Raw genomic sequence first — 19,447 nt, forward strand, 5'->3', positions numbered from 1 at the left:
AAAGACTGGTAAAATAGAAGTACAGATTCAACTCCTTTAGTAAAAGTAGTACAGACTATGAAATCTATATCCATTTTGATAACTTGGACAAACAGATATAAGAATAGAAATGGTTTCCCTCTTTCATTAACTTGCATAAAGAAGAAAAAAAATGACTAGAAACACTATCAAAACAGTGTTCTTTGATAACATGGTGAGCTAGTAAACAAAAAATAGTGCAAAATTAGCTAATGATGGCTGGATAACTGAAGAAATACACCTCTGTTATCTGTTTTTTTTCAGACTAGACAAATTATTTTGGAATGCCAGAAGCTGGTGGTTTTTAGGCTAGCACAAGACAAAACATATTTGCCATGACTTATTCTTGTAATCAACAATATCAAACAATTCTCTTTAATAGGGCCATGGATGGGAAATATTTAGTTTCTCTGAATCTGTTGCATCATCGTCATTAATGCTCTTTCTGGGATAGGCTCCAGCACCCCCACGACCGTAGTGAGGAGCAGCGGTTCAGAAAATTAACGGATGGAGGGTCCATGTTCCTCCATGTCACTGCTTTCGTTTTTTTTTTTCCACCTTAAAAATCCCCAAGATCTCAATCAATCAACCAAAATCTACATTGCGATTGACTTTATCTCTCTTTTGATTTTGTCGTAGGCTTTCCCTGACATGTTTGTGGTCAAATCCTACAGCACAAGCCATGGTCTGGAGAGAGACCTCTGGTATGCTGTTTTTCGAGCCAGGACGGAAGGAGAGACTGAAATTAAACCTGCTCAAGAAGAGAGCCCAGCGAGCTCGCGAGGGTTAAGGCGTTTGGCGAAACGCAGGTAAGAGAGATTCTTGTGGTCTGTCCAAATGATAAATGGTAGTTCAGTCCCCTCCATCCCGTGTCTCCACTCTTCCAAGGCCCATACAATGGCCAGTAGCTCTCGGTTGCGGACGTCGTAGTTCCTCTCGGCAGGGGACAAACGGGCACAGGGGTGACGCTTCTGGGTCGTGGGGTCCCGCTGCGACAGGACAGCCCCTGCTCCCGTGTCCGAGGCGTCAACCTCGACCTCAAACCGGAGGGAGGGGTCGGGGTGGCGAAGAATGGGCCCACTGGTGAACAGGGTCTTGACTTGACTAAATGCTTGGGATGCTGCCGGGGTCCACTGAAAGGGGGAGCTGGTGGATGTGAGGTTAGTGAGGGGAATTGCGACCTTATTGTAATTACAGATGAATCGACGGTGAAAATTAGTGAATCCAAGGAAACGTTGCAGTTCTTTACGGGTGGTGGGAGTGGGCCAGTTAACGATGGCTTGGATCTTGGCAGGGTCGTTGTCCTTTAGAGATAGCGTAGCCCAGGAAGTGTATGGAGGAGAGGTGTAATACACATTTTTCGGGTTTAACATAAAGGCGGTTTTCAAGGAGGCGTTGGAGGACTTGACGTACATGACGGTGATGTTTTTCAAGGGAGCAGGGGAAAATGAGAATGTCATGCAAATAGACAAAAACAAACTGGTTCAACATATCACGGAGGACGTCGTTAATGAAGGTCAAGTCCAAAACCTTGGTGTTCTGATAGATTCCCACCTGACTTTCAACAGTCATATCAAATCAATTACTAAAACTGCCTTCTACCATCTGAAGAACATATCCAGAGTGAAGGCTTGCATGTATCAAGCAGACCAGGAGAAGCTGATCCATGCATACACTGGCTTCTAGTCAGCTTTAGAATATATTTTAAAGTTCTGCTACTCGTCTATAAATCATTAAACGGTTTAGGTTCAGAATACATGAATGAAATGCTAATGAGATATATCGCTGAGATCGACAGTCAGGTCAAATAGTGGAGCACAGAGTCCAAAGCAAACATGGTGAAACAGCATTTAGCTATTATCCTGCACACAAATGGAATAACTTGCCAACAGAAGTGACGTCAGCCCCAAGTGTGCATGTTTTTAAGTCCAGGTTAAAAACTCTTCTTTTTTTCCTCACGCTTTTTAGAGCATTTCCACTTTTAAATGATATTTCTTGCACTGTACGCTGTTTTAATTGTATTTTTTTTCTCTTTGTTTTAAAGGTTTGTAAGCTGTTTTTATTCCTTTGTTTTTAAATGCTTTTAATCATGTAAAGCACATTGAGTTACCTTGTGTATGAAATGCGCTATATAAATAAATTTGCTTTGCTATTACACAGAACATTTTCTGTTGTTGTATACTGTAGTATGAACATTCATTGACCTTTTCAGATTTAGACCATGTCTTTATTTTATATTTACAAATGCTTACTACAGTCCATTTACTCCAACAGCTTTAAGTGAATTACACTTAAGTTCCTACAGTGTGAACATGTTTGTGCTGGTGGACTTCACACAAAAGCATTATGTCCCATTAATGCAAAGTGACATGAAGACATTAAATGTTGACATTGCAAATTTGTTCACCATTTTCAATGTGCTTCTCAAGATGTGGCTGTGACAGTGGGACACACTTGTACACAAGTAGAGCTGTCGGTTAAAAAAAAAAGAAAAGAAAAATTGCTTTCAGGTTAAACCGCTGTATTGGTACAGTATTTGAGGATGCATGCTCTTGGTTGTACAAGTAAGACAAAAATCAAACAAAAAGAGAAATCAGGCCTTACGTTTGGGGAGGGAAATTAATGAGTGTGTGGATAATTTCCTAAATATCTTATGTTAAATCTTAAAAGTGACCAAAAGGAAATGGATACACTGAAAAACAAAAACAAAACAAAACAAAAAACGCAAAGTGATGAAAAACCAACAGAATACCTGCCTTGGTTAGTATCATGCAGTCGGGTAGATAAAACATGCTCATCGTTCATTCACTGTCAAGTAAAAAAAAAACATACATCACTGGTAGCCTTTTTAAAAATTATCTTTTAGGAACCACATTTGCTACCTTAAAATAATAGCTCACACTCACTATATTGAGTTCCATTTCTTCCAGTCAACGAAGGAACATTTAGAAAGGTAAAAAAAAATAAAAAATTAGTAAAATTTTAGGACATCTTAAAATCCAGTATGTTCTGTGGTTAAAACCAAGTATTTAAATGATTACTTAACAAAAGGTACTGTTGAGGAATCATTAAGAACGAGACTATTAATTCAAAATGTGTGCTTTATTAGTTTGTATGTTTATGCATAAACAAGCTCAGATATGACTGGTGCATTGCCACTGTAGAAATTAAGAAAACAAGCTAACACCATATGTCTCAGTTTGGAGTCCATACTCAGTGGATCCCAGGCAGCACAAGAGGAATTCTGTGCATCTGTCCCAGTCCAGCTGTGAGGAGTCCCCGTGCATACCAACTGGGGGGTTGTGTGACCACTTTCGCTGCTGGCGAAACCAACAAAGTTTAAATACAGTGGCCAGCCACACAAGTCTTTAATATTTATGAGGGACTTGACAAAAAGATGAAAAATAAATGAAAGTCCTTTTTCATGGTCTTCCAGATTTGCAAAGATCATTTCATTAAAATTACATGACAATTTCATTTCATGTGTGTGCACTCTATAATTGTCCCCTTCCAGAGGGGCGTGCGTGTGACCGACGAGACTCTTGGCTCGGAAGCCTTCATCAGATTGTGGTCAGCTTTACTTTCTTAAGACTTGTGGCCAGTATTGCGGGAGGAACCATGTGAGTCATGCACTAATATTCTGGAACACTTGCTCACTGAAAGGGATGTGTTGCAGTAACTAATGTTCCTGTGCTGTCCACTACTGTCTTTATCAACAACAGGAAGAGAGGAACGCAAGAGGACAGTTCTTAGGATACTCTTGTGCATTACCCAACTTCCGCGGACATGATTAACACATCCATCTTTTGGAGCCTGTTACCAGTGTCCGCATGGGGCAAATACTGTTGACAAAATACACCGGTGTGTTATCTCTTCAAAAAAACATAACAGTGCTGTAAGCATTTTATTTTATTGTATTTGAGAAAAAACTACACCACCAACTTTTAATGACAAGTCATAACCTGGAACATTTGAGAATATCCTATTAAGGACAGTATTTCAGAAACAAAATTCACAACAAAGTCTAAATAGCAATATGTGCATGTTTGCTTAGTAACCACAAAAGGAATATTTATTCAACTGTCTCCGATAACGACAATTATTCATGAAGCAAAGTAAAAAACCAAGCCACTTGTAAGTTTTGATGAAAGGTGTGTTTTCTTGAACTAAGCCCATCATCGACCACTTCCAAATGTCTTATTCCACTCCTCGTACAGCTCAAGGTCCTTAGATGAGACGCTGGGCCGCACCGTCTTCAGAGCGTCTTGGAAGTCGCCGTAGCGGATTGGCCGAACTTGATCTGCCGTGATGGTAGCGATGTCACCTAGCTGGATGCTGCGGATGGGTCCCAAGGCCGCCTCTCGACACAGCTGGGTCATGTCTGCCCCAGAGAAGCCCTCAGTGTTCGCTACAATGCGCTCCAGCTCCTCCGCTCTCAGCTGATTCTTCTCTCGAGCCATGAGGTTGGTGACTATCTGCTGTCGGGCAGGGCCCTCGGGAAGGGGGATGTACAGCCTCTTGACCAGGCGACGACGGGCAGCTTCGTCTATCTCCTGAGGTCGGTTGGTGGCCCCCACCACCAGGATGCGGTCCTCGGCGGCTGTGGCGGCCCCATCCAGCTGAACCAGAAACTCGGTCTTGATTCTGCGCGATGAGTCGTGCTCCCCGTCAGTGCGCTGGGACAACAGCGAGTCAATTTCATCGATGAAAATGACAGCAGGCTGGTGACAACGTGCTATGGCAAACAAGGCCCGCACCATTTTTTCCCCCTCACCCACCCATTTGGATGTGAGCGACGACGCACTGATGCTGAAGAATGTGGCACCCGACTGGCAAGCGATGCATTTGCCTATCAACGTCTTCCCGGTCCCAGGGGGTCCAAACAACAGGATTCCCTTAGGTGGACCCCGGAGGCCTGTAAAGATGTCAGGTCTCAACATTGGCCAAACAACAATCTCCTTTATGGTGGTCTTAGCAAACTCCAGGCCTGCTATGTCCTCCCACACCACAGGGGGCCCGTGGTCCATGATCTCACTCATGATCAATTCCACTATCTTTGGTTCAAAGTTTTTCAGACGTTCATCCAGAACCTGAGGTCCCCGATTGGAGTTGGTTCTCGGCCCACCCTCCTGTTCGTCCTGTCGTGGCATGGGAGACACAAATTTAGAAAAAGCACCTCGAGGCCTATTGGCTCCCAGGGATTTCTTCACTGTAGCTGCCACCACAGAAGTTGCTCCTCTTTGGGGCTGCTGGGAATGTTTCTTCTGTTGATCCACAATTAGCTGTTCACGGGCTGATTTGAAGTTACTTGTTGGTCTTAGGTCGGCCCCTGCTTGTGGCCCCCTTCTACCTTCACTTGCATCTGGACTGTAAAAATTCTTCCGCTTTGATGGACTGGAGGTAGGAAAGAAGCCGGATTGATAGTTGCTGACTGTGGGATGTGTGTTGCTCTGAGGAGGACCTGAAGAGGGATGGATCAACACCGGCTGCGCTCTGGCATTTGGACGTGAAGATGAATAGATATTATCTGACATGCCCTCAGAGGTTTTTGGTCTATCCACAGAAACAGCGGCTGTGTTATTCACCTCTACTTTTGCTTGTGATGGCCAAGTGGGTCTGAAGGATGTGCCCTCTGACCTGCCCGGAGCAGTGGAAGCAGACAAGGAGTTGCTGATGCTGCTGCACTCTTGTCCAACAGATATGCTAACATCTGCTGGTGCCACGAGGGAGCCTTCTCCCCCTTGCCCCTGCTTGAATCATCTTCTGCACGCAGGGCAAGTCGAGCATGCGCTCCATGGTGAGGGACGACTCCCATTTGTCGCTGTGGTTCTTCTGATTACGGGCCAGATGAAGCGCGCTCTCTGCATAGTTGTTCAGCCCCGTGCTGGGGTCATCCGAGTCCAGCAATGCAGCATAGCGCTTTGAGTAGGTCCTGAGCAGACTGCCCATGGCGGCCTCTGATAGGTGGGAACTTGCCCATGCATACTGAATGGAAAGGATGTGGGCCCGGTAGGCATCGGCCGTCTGTTCAGGTGTACAATTGCCAGATGAAATGTCAAAGGACCTCCTTTGCCATTCGTCCAGGTGTGCGCCACTCATGCCTGGGCTGTTCCACCCTGGTGAAGAAAAGTCAAAACTGATGAAAAATGCAACACCTGAGGCAAAGCCCTGACCAAATGTAACCTGCAGCTCCAGGCCACATTTATACAAGTAACAATATTACAATTGAGCGTATTTGCTATATTGACGTAAAAAAAAAGGATTTTTGTTTCGCAAGATGAGCATCTTGACCAACTGCATCACTGTATGGTACGGAACCTGCACCGAATCCTGCCGCAAGACTCGCCACCGCATAGTGAGGCCAGCTGAGAAGCTCATCGGAACCTCTCTTCCCTCACTGCAGGACATTTAACAGCACCCGCTTCACCCGCAAAACCCTCCGCATAGCAGGGGATGCCACCCATCCGTCACACATCCTCTTCAGTCTGCGGACCAGGACTCAAAGTCTCAAAGCCGACTCAAAGTCTCAAAGCTGTCAGGAATCTGAACTCTCTGCACGCTCTACGTCTTCTGTCCTCTGCCCACCAGAACTCTGAAGTCTGACAAACATATAGATGCGCACACACTCTCTCTCTCACACACACTCACACTAGACTAAGGGTCGCACCAACCACATCCGCAGCATTGGGGTTTTGTGTTCTAATTTATAAATGTCTTATTTGCCTTGGTTCTCTGACCTTGACTGTGTTACACACGTCTCCTGACATTTGATATATGCACATTCAATTAATACTTTTTATACTGCATACACTATAGTTTATTTAGCTTTTATATTGATGTTATTTGTACTGTCTTTTGTAGTCACCTGACCATTGATATTTGCACATTCAATTAATACTTTTTATACTGCATATACTATAGTTTATTTATCTTTTATATTGATGTTATTTGTACTGTCTTTTGTAGCACCGCGGGTCCCTGAGTACCGTAATTTCAACCCTTTCTATGTTACGCGATTTGAAGAATTGACAATTAAAGTACTTTCAGATTTCACCAACTATAAATTGACAGTTTACGTTAACTCATTTTAGTAGTAGAATAGCGAGGATGCACGGTGTAGTGACTACATAACATGCAACAATCCGCCTACTTCGTAAACACATTGAACATAAAGGCACGCATCACAAAACTGCTCACTTACTATTGACGGTATGCTCTCACGACTTTATTACTAAATAATTAAATACCACACAAGCTATTCTTACTCGCGTGAAACGTACAGTTCAAAACGTTATTGCTCTTACGTTTCCAAAGCTACTTGCTGACGCCATTATTCGCTTCCTCTACTACACAACTTCCGGTCGCGTTCCTTGTACTGTATTATTATTATTATTATATATTTTTAAATCGCCAATGAAGACTTACAACGACAGTCAATCTCTTCAAATCATTAGTGGTGAACGAACAAACCATACAAATGAAATGGAATTATGTCGACGATGGGGGACGAAGTTATGTGACAAAACTTGAAACATCACCTCGAGAAAACTCAACTGCTGTGACCACTTTTTTTTATTTCGCTGTCATGCAAAAAAAAAAAAAAAACCTACCCAACTAACTTACAAATTATTAATACTTAATTTTGCAAATGTATCGAAGCACTCCAAATCCCAAACATAAAGTAACAACGCCACAGACAACTACATATTGAAACCTGCAGCGACATCTTGTGTTGTATAGGGCGTCGAGCCATATTGGCCAGTGTTCTTGCCACCTTCCCTTTGCATTCTGGGAATTGAAGTGCTCACAACGTTAAGCATCCACTTGCACACCGATGATCGAACGATATACTTTTAAAAATACGACATGTGTGGATATATATAATCTCTCCAACACTTTTGTATATTTATAAGATATATAATAAACATCGATATGTATTAACCTGTTTTTAATTGTAGGCAAAAACTACACTATCCATATAACCGAGGGAGCGTTATTACGCTATCCACAGGAGGACACAGCTCCGCTTCAGAATGCAAACGCATGTGAGTGTTGAGTAAATAAACAATATTCTTGATAGCCTATACATAACTGGACATCTAGTTCGATGGTGTTGTTTGGAAGTGTTTGTTCAGAGTCGTAGCATATTGTAAATTAAGTCAGCCCATTTAGCAACAGTCCTTTTGAGCCGCAAAACCGGATGCTGACAGTTATTCGGCCCGTACGAGACATTAAGTCGTGTGGGGAGCTGCTGTCTGCCTGCCCAGTCACACCCTTGTGTGCCACTGGACACTGCTGGGTCGATGACTGTTGAGTAAGAAGACGTTTTTTGTTGTTGTTGTTGTTGTTTTTTTTTTTTTTGCCTTTTCAGTGTCGTGGTTTGTTGCATCGTAATTGCTACATGCCTGCAGTATTGCCGTCGATCCTCTGATTCGGATACGAAGTGAATGTTTGGACTGGATATGACCGATTCATCAACAGCATGGCCCGGTCAGAGGAGGTAGCGCTGGACCCTCTGTGTTGTGCTCTGCCTACCAGACAAGTAGCTCCCTAGCAGGAAAAGTTGTTTTGCTTCCAAGTCTTCGTTTTTCCACCTACCGTTGGGACAATGGCCTCTCAGATGTATACTTTTGTCAGCCGCGACGACAACAGCAGCGTTTATGCAGAAGTTTCCAAAATCCTCCTGTCTACGGGGCAGTGGAAGAGGCTGAAAAGGGACAACCCCAGATTCAATTTGATGCTCGGTGAACGGAACAGACTACCATTTGGACGTCTAGGTAATGTGTGTTTTACCCTTTCGTTATTATACTGGGGGGGGGGGGGGGGGGAGAATCTGCATGCGCTACATTTGGTGTCCACCCACTCAGGACGAGACATTCGCAGTCTGCAGTGACCATGCAGGACTGCTAATCCTTGCGTCGTGTGTGTGTGGGGGGGGGATCAACGCCTCCACCAGTATCTCTTTGTAAATGTGCAATTTTTTTTACCATTCAAGTGTTTGTGTTGAAATGTTGTACTGGGACTTTACTTGAGGTCATGAACCAGGACTGGTGCAGCTGGTGAATTACTACAGAGGGGCAGACAAGCTTTGCAGGAAGGCGTCCTTGGTCAAGTATGTATATTTTATACAATTGCCTTTTTAAACTTACCAATATGTTTTGTTTTGCCAGTAAATTATTCAAAGGGTTTGCATTAGCTGACCATCAACCACATTGAACTCATCAGGCTAATAAAGACCAGCCCAGAGCTCTCTGATTCGTCCAACTGGTTCCCGGAATCCTACATCATTTATCCCACCAACCTCAACACTCCTGTGGCTCCCGCTACAAATGGCCTCAGCCATCTGAAGAGCAATCCCAAGACGGATGAGCGAGAAGTTTTCTTGGCTTCCTATCACTCCAAAAAAGAAAGTGGAGAGGGGACAGTGTGGATAGCCAAGTCATCTGCTGGAGCTAAAGGTAGAAATGTATTACACATTTTGTCTGTTACAAGTTTATCAATCATTTCTAGGCATATGGCAACTTTACTAAGCGCATGCCTGAGTGAGTCAGTCCTGACTATACGTGTTATCAAAGAGAGAGGTTTTTAGGTCTGCTCTTAAATAGTGAAAGAGTGTCTGCCTCCAGAAGCAAATCTGGAAGATGGCTCCACAGGCGTGAAGCCTGAAAACAAAAGGCTTATCCTGCCGTTCTGCTTTTACAGATTCTTGGAACCACAAATAAATGGGAACTTTGGGAACATACTAGTGCTTTGGTCAGTTGATAAGGCACCACAAGTTCTCTCAGTGCCACCAGAAAGTATTCACACCCCTTCACTTTTTCCACATTTTGCTATGTTACAGACTTATTATAAACCTGATTCGAGTAAAAATCTACATGAAATATCCCATAATGAAAAAGTAAAATCATATTCAGAGAGTTGTGAAAATGTATTGAAAATGTAAACATAATAGGTACATAAGTATTCCCACCCTTGGCTTAATATTTTGTTGAAGCACCTTTGGCAGGCAATCAAAGCCTCAAGTCTTCTTGGGTATGCCTCTACGAGCTTGCCACACCTGTTTTGGGGCATTTTCCCCCATTCTTCTCTGCAGATCCTCTCCAGGTCAGTCAGGTTGGATGGGCAGCGTCGGTGGACAGCCATTTTTAGAAGTCTTTCCAGAGATGTTCGATTGGATTCAAGTCCGGGCTCTGGCTGGGCCACTCAAGAAGCCACTCCTTTGTTATCTTGGCTGTGTGCTTTGGGTGATTGTCGTGTTGGAAGGTGGATCGACGCCCTAGTCTGAGTTCGAGAGCACTCTGGAGCAAGTTGTCTTGAAGAATCTCTCTATATTTGGCAGCTGTCATTTTACCCTCTATGCAGATTAGTCGCCCACTTCTTGCAGCAGAAAAACAGCCCCACAGCATGCATGATGCTGCCACCACCATGCTTCACAGAGGGATGGTGTTAGCCAGGTGATGAGCAGTGCCCCTTTTTCTCCACATATGACACTTGCAATTCAGGCCAAAATGTTCTATTTTGGTTTCATCAGACCAGATAATTTTATTTCCGAGTATCCTTAAGGTGCCCTTTGGGAAACTACAAGCGGGCTGCCATGTGACTTGTAGCGAGAAGTGGCTTCCGTCTGGCCACTCTACCATAAAGGCCTGATTCTGCTCTGATATGCACTGCCAAGTATGAGACCTACGTAGACAGTTGTGTGCCATTCCAAATTATGTTCAATGAACTGAATTTACCACAGGTGGACTCCATTCAAGAGTGAAATGCATGAGTGAAAACACGCTGTCTTTGACACTGGTTGAATGTGGGGGTTGAATGATAAATTCTCACTATGCTAGTGTGGGTAAGGGCAAAGCAGCCTAGCTTGTAATTGGAGAGCTGCCTGGTTTGGTTTCTTATCTTTTATCTTAGCTGCAAATTTTAATTTATAGTTGCTCGCAAGAAGCCATCTTCTTCATCATTTTGAGAGGGCCGAAAACTAGTGTTGAAATCATCTGTTAAGATTAGACGGCATTTTCTATCGAAGATGGGAGGAGTAGCTGTCTCAAATTTAGCAATATTTCATTTACATGAAACAGCTTTGTCGCTGGTGCGTAGTCAATTAATAGGAAGTCGAAGGTCATTAGGAATGGTTCGATAGGATTTTGAGGAAATGTTGTTTTATGCATTTATGACATACAGTATATCAGAACAAGGTTGGAGGTGTAATTATAAAGATGGCTTGCTCCATTTTATACTTGAGATTATGCTTGAGAGAACCCAACTGCGTCCAATCGTTAAATGACGAGCTTAGGTTATTATTTCGATCATATACATGATGGTTAAAAGTCATCCACTATAATTACTTTATTATACTAATTTTGAGAATTCAATAAAAAAAATAACTGTTGGGACTCAGAGGGTGGTGCACAGTAACGAATGGTAGATGATTTTGTGTACTCTGGGCTGGATGTGAGAAATTAAGAAGAAGGCTTTCAAATGATTTCTGAATTAAGTCTGTGTTTTGGACATGACAACAGAGTTAACAATAACATATTTGCCAGTTGTTTAACATCTATAAAATGTGAATTGATTACATTTGACGGGGATGGTGAAGGATGCAGTCTCCATGAAGTTCAGGGTAGTTGTTGTAGTGGTAGTTAGTTAATGTTTTGCCCAAGTGTCCCCAACTTTGACTATTAGATGCAGTGAATGCTGACAAAGTTTGACATTCTTCTGGATAGGAGAGCAGCCTTATCCGGGTGTGGAATGGATGTTGTCCAATTAAGCTCGGCTTTACTCCAGAATCACAGCCAACTATCTATGAAGCCCACGTTATTCACGAGGCACAACCTCAACAACCAGTAATGGGATGATGACAACATAAAGCTAAGTGTGTCAGGTTGGGAAGGGGCTGATATGCTTTCTCTTGGAACTGTAGTGTCTTTCGGGAGGTCAAAAGTCACTTGATTTGTCGCTGGTCGCTTCTTTGAAAAATAGTTGCAAGCGAGACAGTCAACAATGGCTCCCCGGTTTTCCCCCCTGCTCTGGATCCACCAAGGGAGCACTTAGTGCTAAGTTAACTTGCTCCGCATCAGCTACAGGTGGCTGGCCAGCTCTTGCGGCTGAAGACTTTCCTTCCATGGTGCTACTAATCATCACCTCTGAAATGGCAAATAAACAGCATTTATTAAGTGTAATAAAGTATCATTATCCCTAAAGGACATTGGGGAGTAACTGAACATGCAAGCGAGAACGATAGAGAAGTCACGCTCATCACTAAACTAACATAAATGTAAAGTAGTGAATCAACAGAAACTGAATACTAACGTGTTACAGGTTACCGGTAGTCCAGCTGGAAATTGCATGGCAGTGGAGAGAGGCACCAGCTTTGAATGATAAACGGTACATTAGAAAGAATAAAGAGGCGTTAAAGCAATGATACACTACAAATTCACATTCCCTTTTACGTTATACTTGGAGCATGTGACATGGACAGCCGTTTGAGTATTTAGCCGATATCCTTGGTATCCAAATTAAGGCAATGCACGAGTGTGCTCTTTTTCGTCACGAGTGAAGCAATGTCCTCAATAGTAAAGCAATTTAGTGCACTATAAGAACTACTATGCTGCACTAGTAGAACAACTGTGTCTTACGAGTAATGTTTTATCACTACGAGTGCCACTTTAGGCCTATTAGTAGGTGATTAAACCTTACAAGTGAACTTGTAACGAGTAACACTGCTAGGCCCAACTAGTAGGCTCATGGACCCAACTAGTATCAAAATACCTCGTAGTAGTTCAGGCCTCACTAGTAGGCATGTATCCCAGAGTTGTCCTACTAGTGTGCAGAAATGGTATACAGTAGTGAAAAAGACATTTGTGGGTCGACAGTCATTCTGCACATCACTAGCAAAACTGTCATTCTGCTTGTTTGCTCTAGCTGTTCTACTAGTGCACTCAATTGTTTTACTAGTGAGGACAAAGAGAATACTATTACATGGACCTTGAGCTGACTATCAAGGATACCGAAGAAATGCTCAAATGGCTTTTCATAGTGTCATGCAGCTTAGAAAACATACAGTATTTTACAACATTATCTTCCAACAGGTGCTGGTATTCTGATATCGCACGATGCTCACCAGCTACTGGAGTACATTGACAATCAAGGACAGGTTCATGTTATTCAGAAGTACCTGGAGAAACCTTTACTTCTGCAGCCTGGACATCGGAAGTTTGACATCAGGCAAGTCTTGAATGTTTTGGACTAGAGAAACTCACAGAAAAAGTCTACACTATGCCATACTATCAGTCTATTATGGTTTTACCAGGAGCTGGGTCCTTGTGGACCACCATTACAACATGTATTTATATCGAGAGGGCGTGCTGCGGACATCCTCTGAGCCGTACAACAGCTCCGACCTCCAGGACATGACCAGCCACTTGACCAACCACTGCATCCAGAAGGAGCACTCCCAGAACTACGGTCGCTATGAGGAAGGGAACGAGATGTTTTTTGACGAGTTCCGTCTATACCTGCTCAACACTCACAGTATCATCCTGGAGTCCACAATATTACCTCAGATCAAGCAAATCATCAAGTAAATCGCCATTGCTTTCTTTCATTTTTGTTGACATAGCTGCTGAAAAAGAGTTTAGCAAAAACGCATTGTAGCCATATCTAGTAATTGTATCTTTAAAAAAGAATATATATATACACACACACACACACACACACACGGTACGGAGTTAACCATCGCTACTTGTGGGGGTTAGCGATGAACCAAGACCCGCCACTTATATTTGAGAGTAGTAGACGGCCCTTGGGTTGGGCATCGAGAATCGAGAACCGATCGTAACTGGGACTAACATTACGGTTCTCCCGGAATCGTTCAAATTTAAACATGTCGGTTCCCAGTTTCGATGCCTAGTCCGCCGACCCCGAATAAGAAGTGTCGAAAACCAATGGAGAAGTGGTAAAAACTAACGAAGAAGAAGAACGCGCACAAAGACGTGCTTGTGCCCAATGGCAATGATTCTGGCATGTATGTCACCGCTTCTCAATCCATAAAAGTACCAATTACTACATTCCTATTAGCAATGATATTAGATTTTTGGCTGAGTTATACCATTCCCACACTCCCAAGTCGGCAGCCTCACCCAGAAATTGATGATGTGCCGGTTCTGGGACGCTAATGCTGATAATGCAGCTAGCAAACATCCATGCATCCATTTTCTGTACCGTTTTATCCTCACTAGGGTCGCGGGCGTGCTGGAGCCTATCCCAGGTATCTCCGGGCGAGAGGTGGGGGTACACCCTGAACTGGGCGCCAGCCAATCACAGGGCATATTGTAACAAACAACCATTTGCACTCACATTTACACCTACAGACAATTTAGAGTCTTCTTTTTGGGATGTGGGAGGAAACCGGAGTGCCTGGGGAAAACCCACGCAGGCACGGGGAGAACTTGCAAACTCCACACAGGCGGGGCCGGGGATTGAACCCCGGTCCTCAGAACTGTGAGGCAGATGTGCTAACCAGTCAGCCGCCGCTAGCAAACACTAATCTACTTATCCAAGAACACTGCAGCCTTGCTTAGCTTTTGTTTTTTATCTGATAGTGGTTTATGTCTCCCAGCCTGAGCTTGAAATTGATGGATCTTCGCACAGGTAGCTGCCAAGTCATTGGTGGAGAAACTTGGTGTGGGTGCAGTGTTGTGTAAATGAGCTAAAATCCGAATGTCTTGTTCACAGAAAAATGTTCTTGATGAGTGGACTGGCACTCCAGAGACCCAACAATTTTTCTACAAGCAATCACAAGTCAGATTTGCTTGATAAGCTTTCCATTTGTGAAACTTTCTACTTTTTACCCCCCCCCCCCCCCTTCATAGCTTGGTACCACAAACTCACACACTTGTTTTGTAACCCTTGGTTATTTACACTCTGCTTCACACATGGATTGGAAAATGCTAGCGGCTCTTCATGACACAAATCATTAAGTCATTAATTTGGTGTCCAGGCAGCAGAGTCATCAATTTAGAAAAATCTATTAAAAAAAAAAATAAATAAGGTAATTTAATTTCCTTTCAGCTACTTTGTTTCACATTTTTAGACAGGATGTATCCATTTATACACGGTTGTGGTCTTCTTCATTATTCCATCCACTTTGTGCATTGCACCAGTACAACTGGCAGCAAAACAGCCCGAGCACAGTTTTCACCAGGAGGAGCCAGCCAATCCCTGTCAAGCACACCCAGAATCCTCTCACGGCCGTGAATTATCGATCACTTTTCGTTGTCCCATCATCCTGGCAACAACAACACTGTGCTGTTTAAAAAGACACACAACTGAAAAAAAAAAAAAAAAAAAGGCTGCAAAAGTCAACCCGTATACAGTTCTCCTCCTTAGACCTTCACTAGTTTACTGATTTGCACTTTCCCATTGTTCTGAGTATTCATCGATTAATTATTTTTTTATGCCTTTCATAAATACAAAAGGGTCAGTTAAATATTTAATCTTTTCAATTTTTCCTGTAATGCCTATTTCTGAATACAACATGAAATTTTTTCACTGTGTTTTTGCAGGAGCTGTCTGTCATGCATTGAACCAGCGATTAGCACCAAGCATCTCTCCTACCAGAGCTTCCAGTTGTTTGGGTTCGACTTCATGGTGGATGTGAACTTCAAAGTGTGGCTCATTGAGATCAACGGAGCACCAGCCTGTGCACAGTCAGTAGCAACACATATTTGCAGAAAAACAGGTTTTCAAGTGTAATTATTACGGAGCGGTTGAGTAGGCATAATATTTCGATTACAGCGGTTTATGAGAGCCAGTGGTCAGTAGTAACATGCTACATTTACTCCATTGCATTTACTTAACTAACGTTTGGGATGAATTGTACTTGTCGGAGTCGTTTTAAGTCAACATGCTTTCGACTTTTACTTGAGCATTTTGTTTTTTTGTTAAGAAACGCTTCTTTTACTCCTTCATGTTACGCTACATTCCCCTTGCTACTTTTATTTGCGTCTACCTATTGCTGCACACACGATCTGTTTTTTTTGGTTCGTCAGAGAGACTCCCGCCTTGGGTGCTGTCACAGGATTCTTTTTCACCAATCCAATGTAACCACAAGCAACGTTTGACTCTATTTCACCTATCAAACGCAGCCGGGCAGTCACATGACCATACACAAAGTCTCCGAGTCCTCTCAGTAAAGTCACTCATTTACGTGAGGCATGGCAGAAACAACTGAGGAGACAATGGCCTGGGACTTACAGTCAGAAGAGGCACATCATCCCTGGCCTCACCGCCAATCTATGTTTACCTTACAGCTTGCAAGACCTCCACTACGAACTTGAGATAAAACATTGCGGCTTTCTATGTAATCTTTTTTGAACAAGTGTAAAATTCAAAACAAAAAAGTTAATTTAAGAAATTGTTATGTAGCTGAATTTGCCTTAATTGGTGTTATTTAATAACTATATGTTTTAATTATTCAAAGTGATATTGTTGGGCAATATCTGAAGTTGCACATTCCCATTTTATATTTTTGTTTATTGGAAATTCATGCTCTGAAATAAAAATCGGAAGTTACTCAGTACTTTAGTTTTTCCACTGAGTACTTAATCTTCCTCAAGTATGGGGGACTACTTTTGACTTTTAGTTGAAGTCCTATTATTCCAAAGTAACTGTACATGACTCTCCCCTCCTCTGCTAAGAGCTCACTGACACTGTCTTGTCTTGATGTTGTTCCGCTAGGAAGCTGTACCCTGAGCTGTGTCAAGGCATAGTGGATGTAGCCATTTCCAGTGTCTTCACCCGGAACAATAGTGGTGACTCCTCATCGTCTTCGCCTTATTCTTCCTCTCCATCAGCCCTGTTTTCGACCAACGCTTGCTCCTCACCCAAACTGAGAGGCCCGCTTCATGTTGGACCTTTTACTCGACTTTAAAGCACAAGCAAATCACCCTCCTCTGTCCTCACTGCTGGAGGAGCAGCAAAGGCCATCAATTGTAATCTGAGCATTTCTTGTACCTCGTCTTTCACCCATGTGTGTGTGTTCGATATGCAGGTGGGGTAACATTTTGGTTTATTTGAAGAACAAAATTAAAAGATACCAAACATTCTGAGAGTGTACTTTAGGAACCGGAATTTGTCCTTCGCCCCCTGACAGATTGTTGGGAATCCTGAGAAAGTGCAGACGCTCAAGAAATAAAACCTGTGCCTTACATTTCTGGCCATTCAACTACTAATGTAACAACCCATCAACATGTGTCTGGAAGTTTGTCAACTGACACATCTTGACAATACAGGCAGCAGAGAGAACTAGTGAGCAAGGAGGCCATCCTTCATTTGGGAGGTCCAGGGCACGAATCATGCTCCAACTTTATCCAAGAAACATATTTGGATAGGCTCCATTTACTGTATGTTGAACTGTGTCAATTATCTCACCACCTAATTAGTGAGTCCGTGTAAACACGTTTTGAGAATTGTTTTCTTCCCTTTGGACATATTAGTCATAAACACGTCATTTTATTTCCTATTCCTAATCTAGTCTCTGATGTTTGCCTCTGGTATTTTGTTGTTATTTGTCATAAGTCAACAAATGCTGTTAATGCATTTGTTTATGTTAAAGTTACTGTGTATTTACATTTCTGAAGAGTGGAGACTGGATATTTGGGCAACTTAATCCAGAATGTCTGGTTTATTCATGGAAGACACTGCGTTTGCAGATTTATTCAGTGAATTCCTAAATATGATGAGTCCATTCGTGTATTCATTATAACAGATTTGTAACCAGAAGAATGAAAAGGCAATTGTGTAAGCACAAAAAGGCTTTTCATGTTATTTTGGTGACAAATTGGTAACTATAATATGACTGGTGATTTTTTTTTTGTTTGTTTTAGGGGGGGAATGTGATTCCAAAAGGTGCCTTGGAGGACTTGTATGTAGATTTTTTTTCTTTTACGAAGCATTTGTACCTTATTAAATTAGTGTAAATTTCCTTTTCGACAAACAAATGACATTTCCTGTTTATTTTTAAATTGCACATCCAATTTACTGTTACCATGTTTGTTCCACTGTTTTCTCGAGTCTCGGATGTCTTCATCCCAACCAAAGATGAAATTCATGCTGTATGTTAAATAGATACTCCAATCATGTACCGTAATCTGAATTAAGTTAATGAACCCATCTGAAATTGAGCGTCATAATAAGAAGGGTGTGGGTGTTGTGCTTTCGTTTGCTGGTGCGTTCTTCAAATGTTGCATGGTTGTTCGTCATGAACTGTATCGCTAGAATAACAATAAACTGGATCAGAGACAAGCTTCCTCTGGCCGGCTGCGGTGCAGTCGACTGTTCTGAACTTTCTTTGGAGCGTGTCATTTTGTTGCAGTGTTTTTAGATCTTTTGTCCCACTTAATTTTGTCGGAAAAGATTCAGTTTAAGTGATTTTTTTTATTGTACAGGTCTGGAAGTAATCAGGCTTGGGTGTAATCAGTGAAACTGAACCCAAGGTTGTTATTAGCCACAATTAATTCATGATTTAACAAGGGGGCTAATTACTTTTTCACACAGAGCCATGTAACTGAAGAGATTTTTCTTTCTTTACCTTAATAAATGAATTCACCATTTAAAAACAGCATTTTAAGTTCACTCAGGCTATATTGGTCTGATATTTACATGCGTTTGATGATCTTAAAGTGGGGAACCTGGAAAAAAAAAAGAATTTGAGAAGGAGGCCTATAGTTTTTCACGGCCCTCACATACCCATAGTAATCTTCCAAACACTGCTGATGCCTAAAATCTTATGTTTTATCCTGATAGACGAGGAGTTTTTTTGTTGTTGTTGTTCTGTTCTGTTCTGTGAAGCACCACTGTTGCTTTTTAAGTATGAACGGTGCAATAAATTATTAAAGGTCAGAGGACAAAGATTTTAAAAATGTTCTTGGTAACTCAAGAACCCCTTTACTAACCACATCTGCCATTTCGATAGCAGATTTAAATAGCAGAGTAATTGTGCAGTTTTTTTGGACATACTTGGCAAATAAAGATGATTCTGATTCTGAGATATGCAGCAGTTAAATCGATAAATATGATGCAGAATGCGCCTGCTGCTTTTTGCATCCATTGATTGAGGGAAGAGATGCGCAGTTTCCGGTGGTGAGTGGCCACTAGATGTCGCCGTCCCATCTGCTGACGTCACATGCCTCCAAGTCAAAGCCACCAGAGGTGTCGCTTGCTCTTGCCGGGTGCGGTGGCGCGTGCCTGTAATCCAAGTTCCTGGGAGGCTGAGGCTGGCGGATCGTTTGAGCTCAGGAGTTCTGAGCCGCAGCGGACTGTGTCGAGCGGGTGTCCGCGCTAAGTTCGGTATCGATATGGTGCTCCCGGGGGAGCTCGGGACCAGCAGGTCGCCTAAGGAGGGGTGCACCGGCCCAGGTCGGAAACGGAG

At 42.7% G+C, this 19,447-nt stretch overlaps 2 protein-coding genes across 3 annotated transcripts; one reads left to right on the top strand and one right to left on the bottom strand.

The window, feature by feature from the left end:
* Positions 1 to 3,912: 3,912 nt before the first annotated feature.
* On the bottom strand, positions 3,913 to 7,317 carry fignl1 (fidgetin-like 1). Its single transcript, XM_061690889.1, is given in 3 exon segments — positions 3,913 to 5,769; positions 5,771 to 6,134; positions 7,299 to 7,317. Coding segments are annotated over 2 exon segments (1,923 nt in total). The 5' UTR covers positions 6,118 to 6,134; positions 7,299 to 7,317; the 3' UTR covers positions 3,913 to 4,193.
* A 643-nt stretch (positions 7,318 to 7,960) lies between these two features.
* On the top strand, positions 7,961 to 18,365 carry ttl (tubulin tyrosine ligase). Of its 2 annotated transcripts, none has more exons than XM_061690672.1 (8): positions 7,961 to 8,063; positions 8,390 to 8,795; positions 9,052 to 9,130; positions 9,244 to 9,476; positions 13,107 to 13,242; positions 13,328 to 13,597; positions 15,582 to 15,725; positions 16,756 to 18,365. In XM_061690672.1, the coding sequence occupies exons 2-8, from the start codon at positions 8,627 to 8,629 to the stop codon at positions 16,946 to 16,948; spliced, it is 1,224 nt and encodes a 407-aa protein (XP_061546656.1). In that variant the 5' UTR covers positions 7,961 to 8,063; positions 8,390 to 8,626; the 3' UTR covers positions 16,949 to 18,365. The 2 variants fall into 2 exon arrangements, with proteins under 2 accessions (XP_061546656.1, XP_061546657.1); XM_061690673.1 differs by having other exon boundaries at positions 9,064 to 9,130.
* The last annotated feature ends 1,082 nt before the right edge of the window (positions 18,366 to 19,447 follow it).

The sequence above is a fragment of the Phycodurus eques genome, chromosome 11, assembly GCF_024500275.1.
Source record: "Phycodurus eques isolate BA_2022a chromosome 11, UOR_Pequ_1.1, whole genome shotgun sequence".
Classification (NCBI taxonomy): domain Eukaryota; kingdom Metazoa; phylum Chordata; class Actinopteri; order Syngnathiformes; family Syngnathidae; genus Phycodurus; species Phycodurus eques.

Excerpts from the sequence above, each read along its gene's own strand:
- ttl (XM_061690672.1), top strand. The coding sequence starts at position 8,627 with ATGGCCTCTCAGATGTATACTTTTGTCAGCCGCGACGACAACAGCAGC. Across the intron at positions 8,796-9,051 it reads ACTACCATTTGGACGTCTAG|GTCATGAACCAGGACTGGTG; the intron begins GTAATGTGTGTT and ends ACTTTACTTGAG. Across the intron at positions 13,243-13,327 it reads CATCGGAAGTTTGACATCAG|GAGCTGGGTCCTTGTGGACC; the intron begins GCAAGTCTTGAA and ends TGGTTTTACCAG.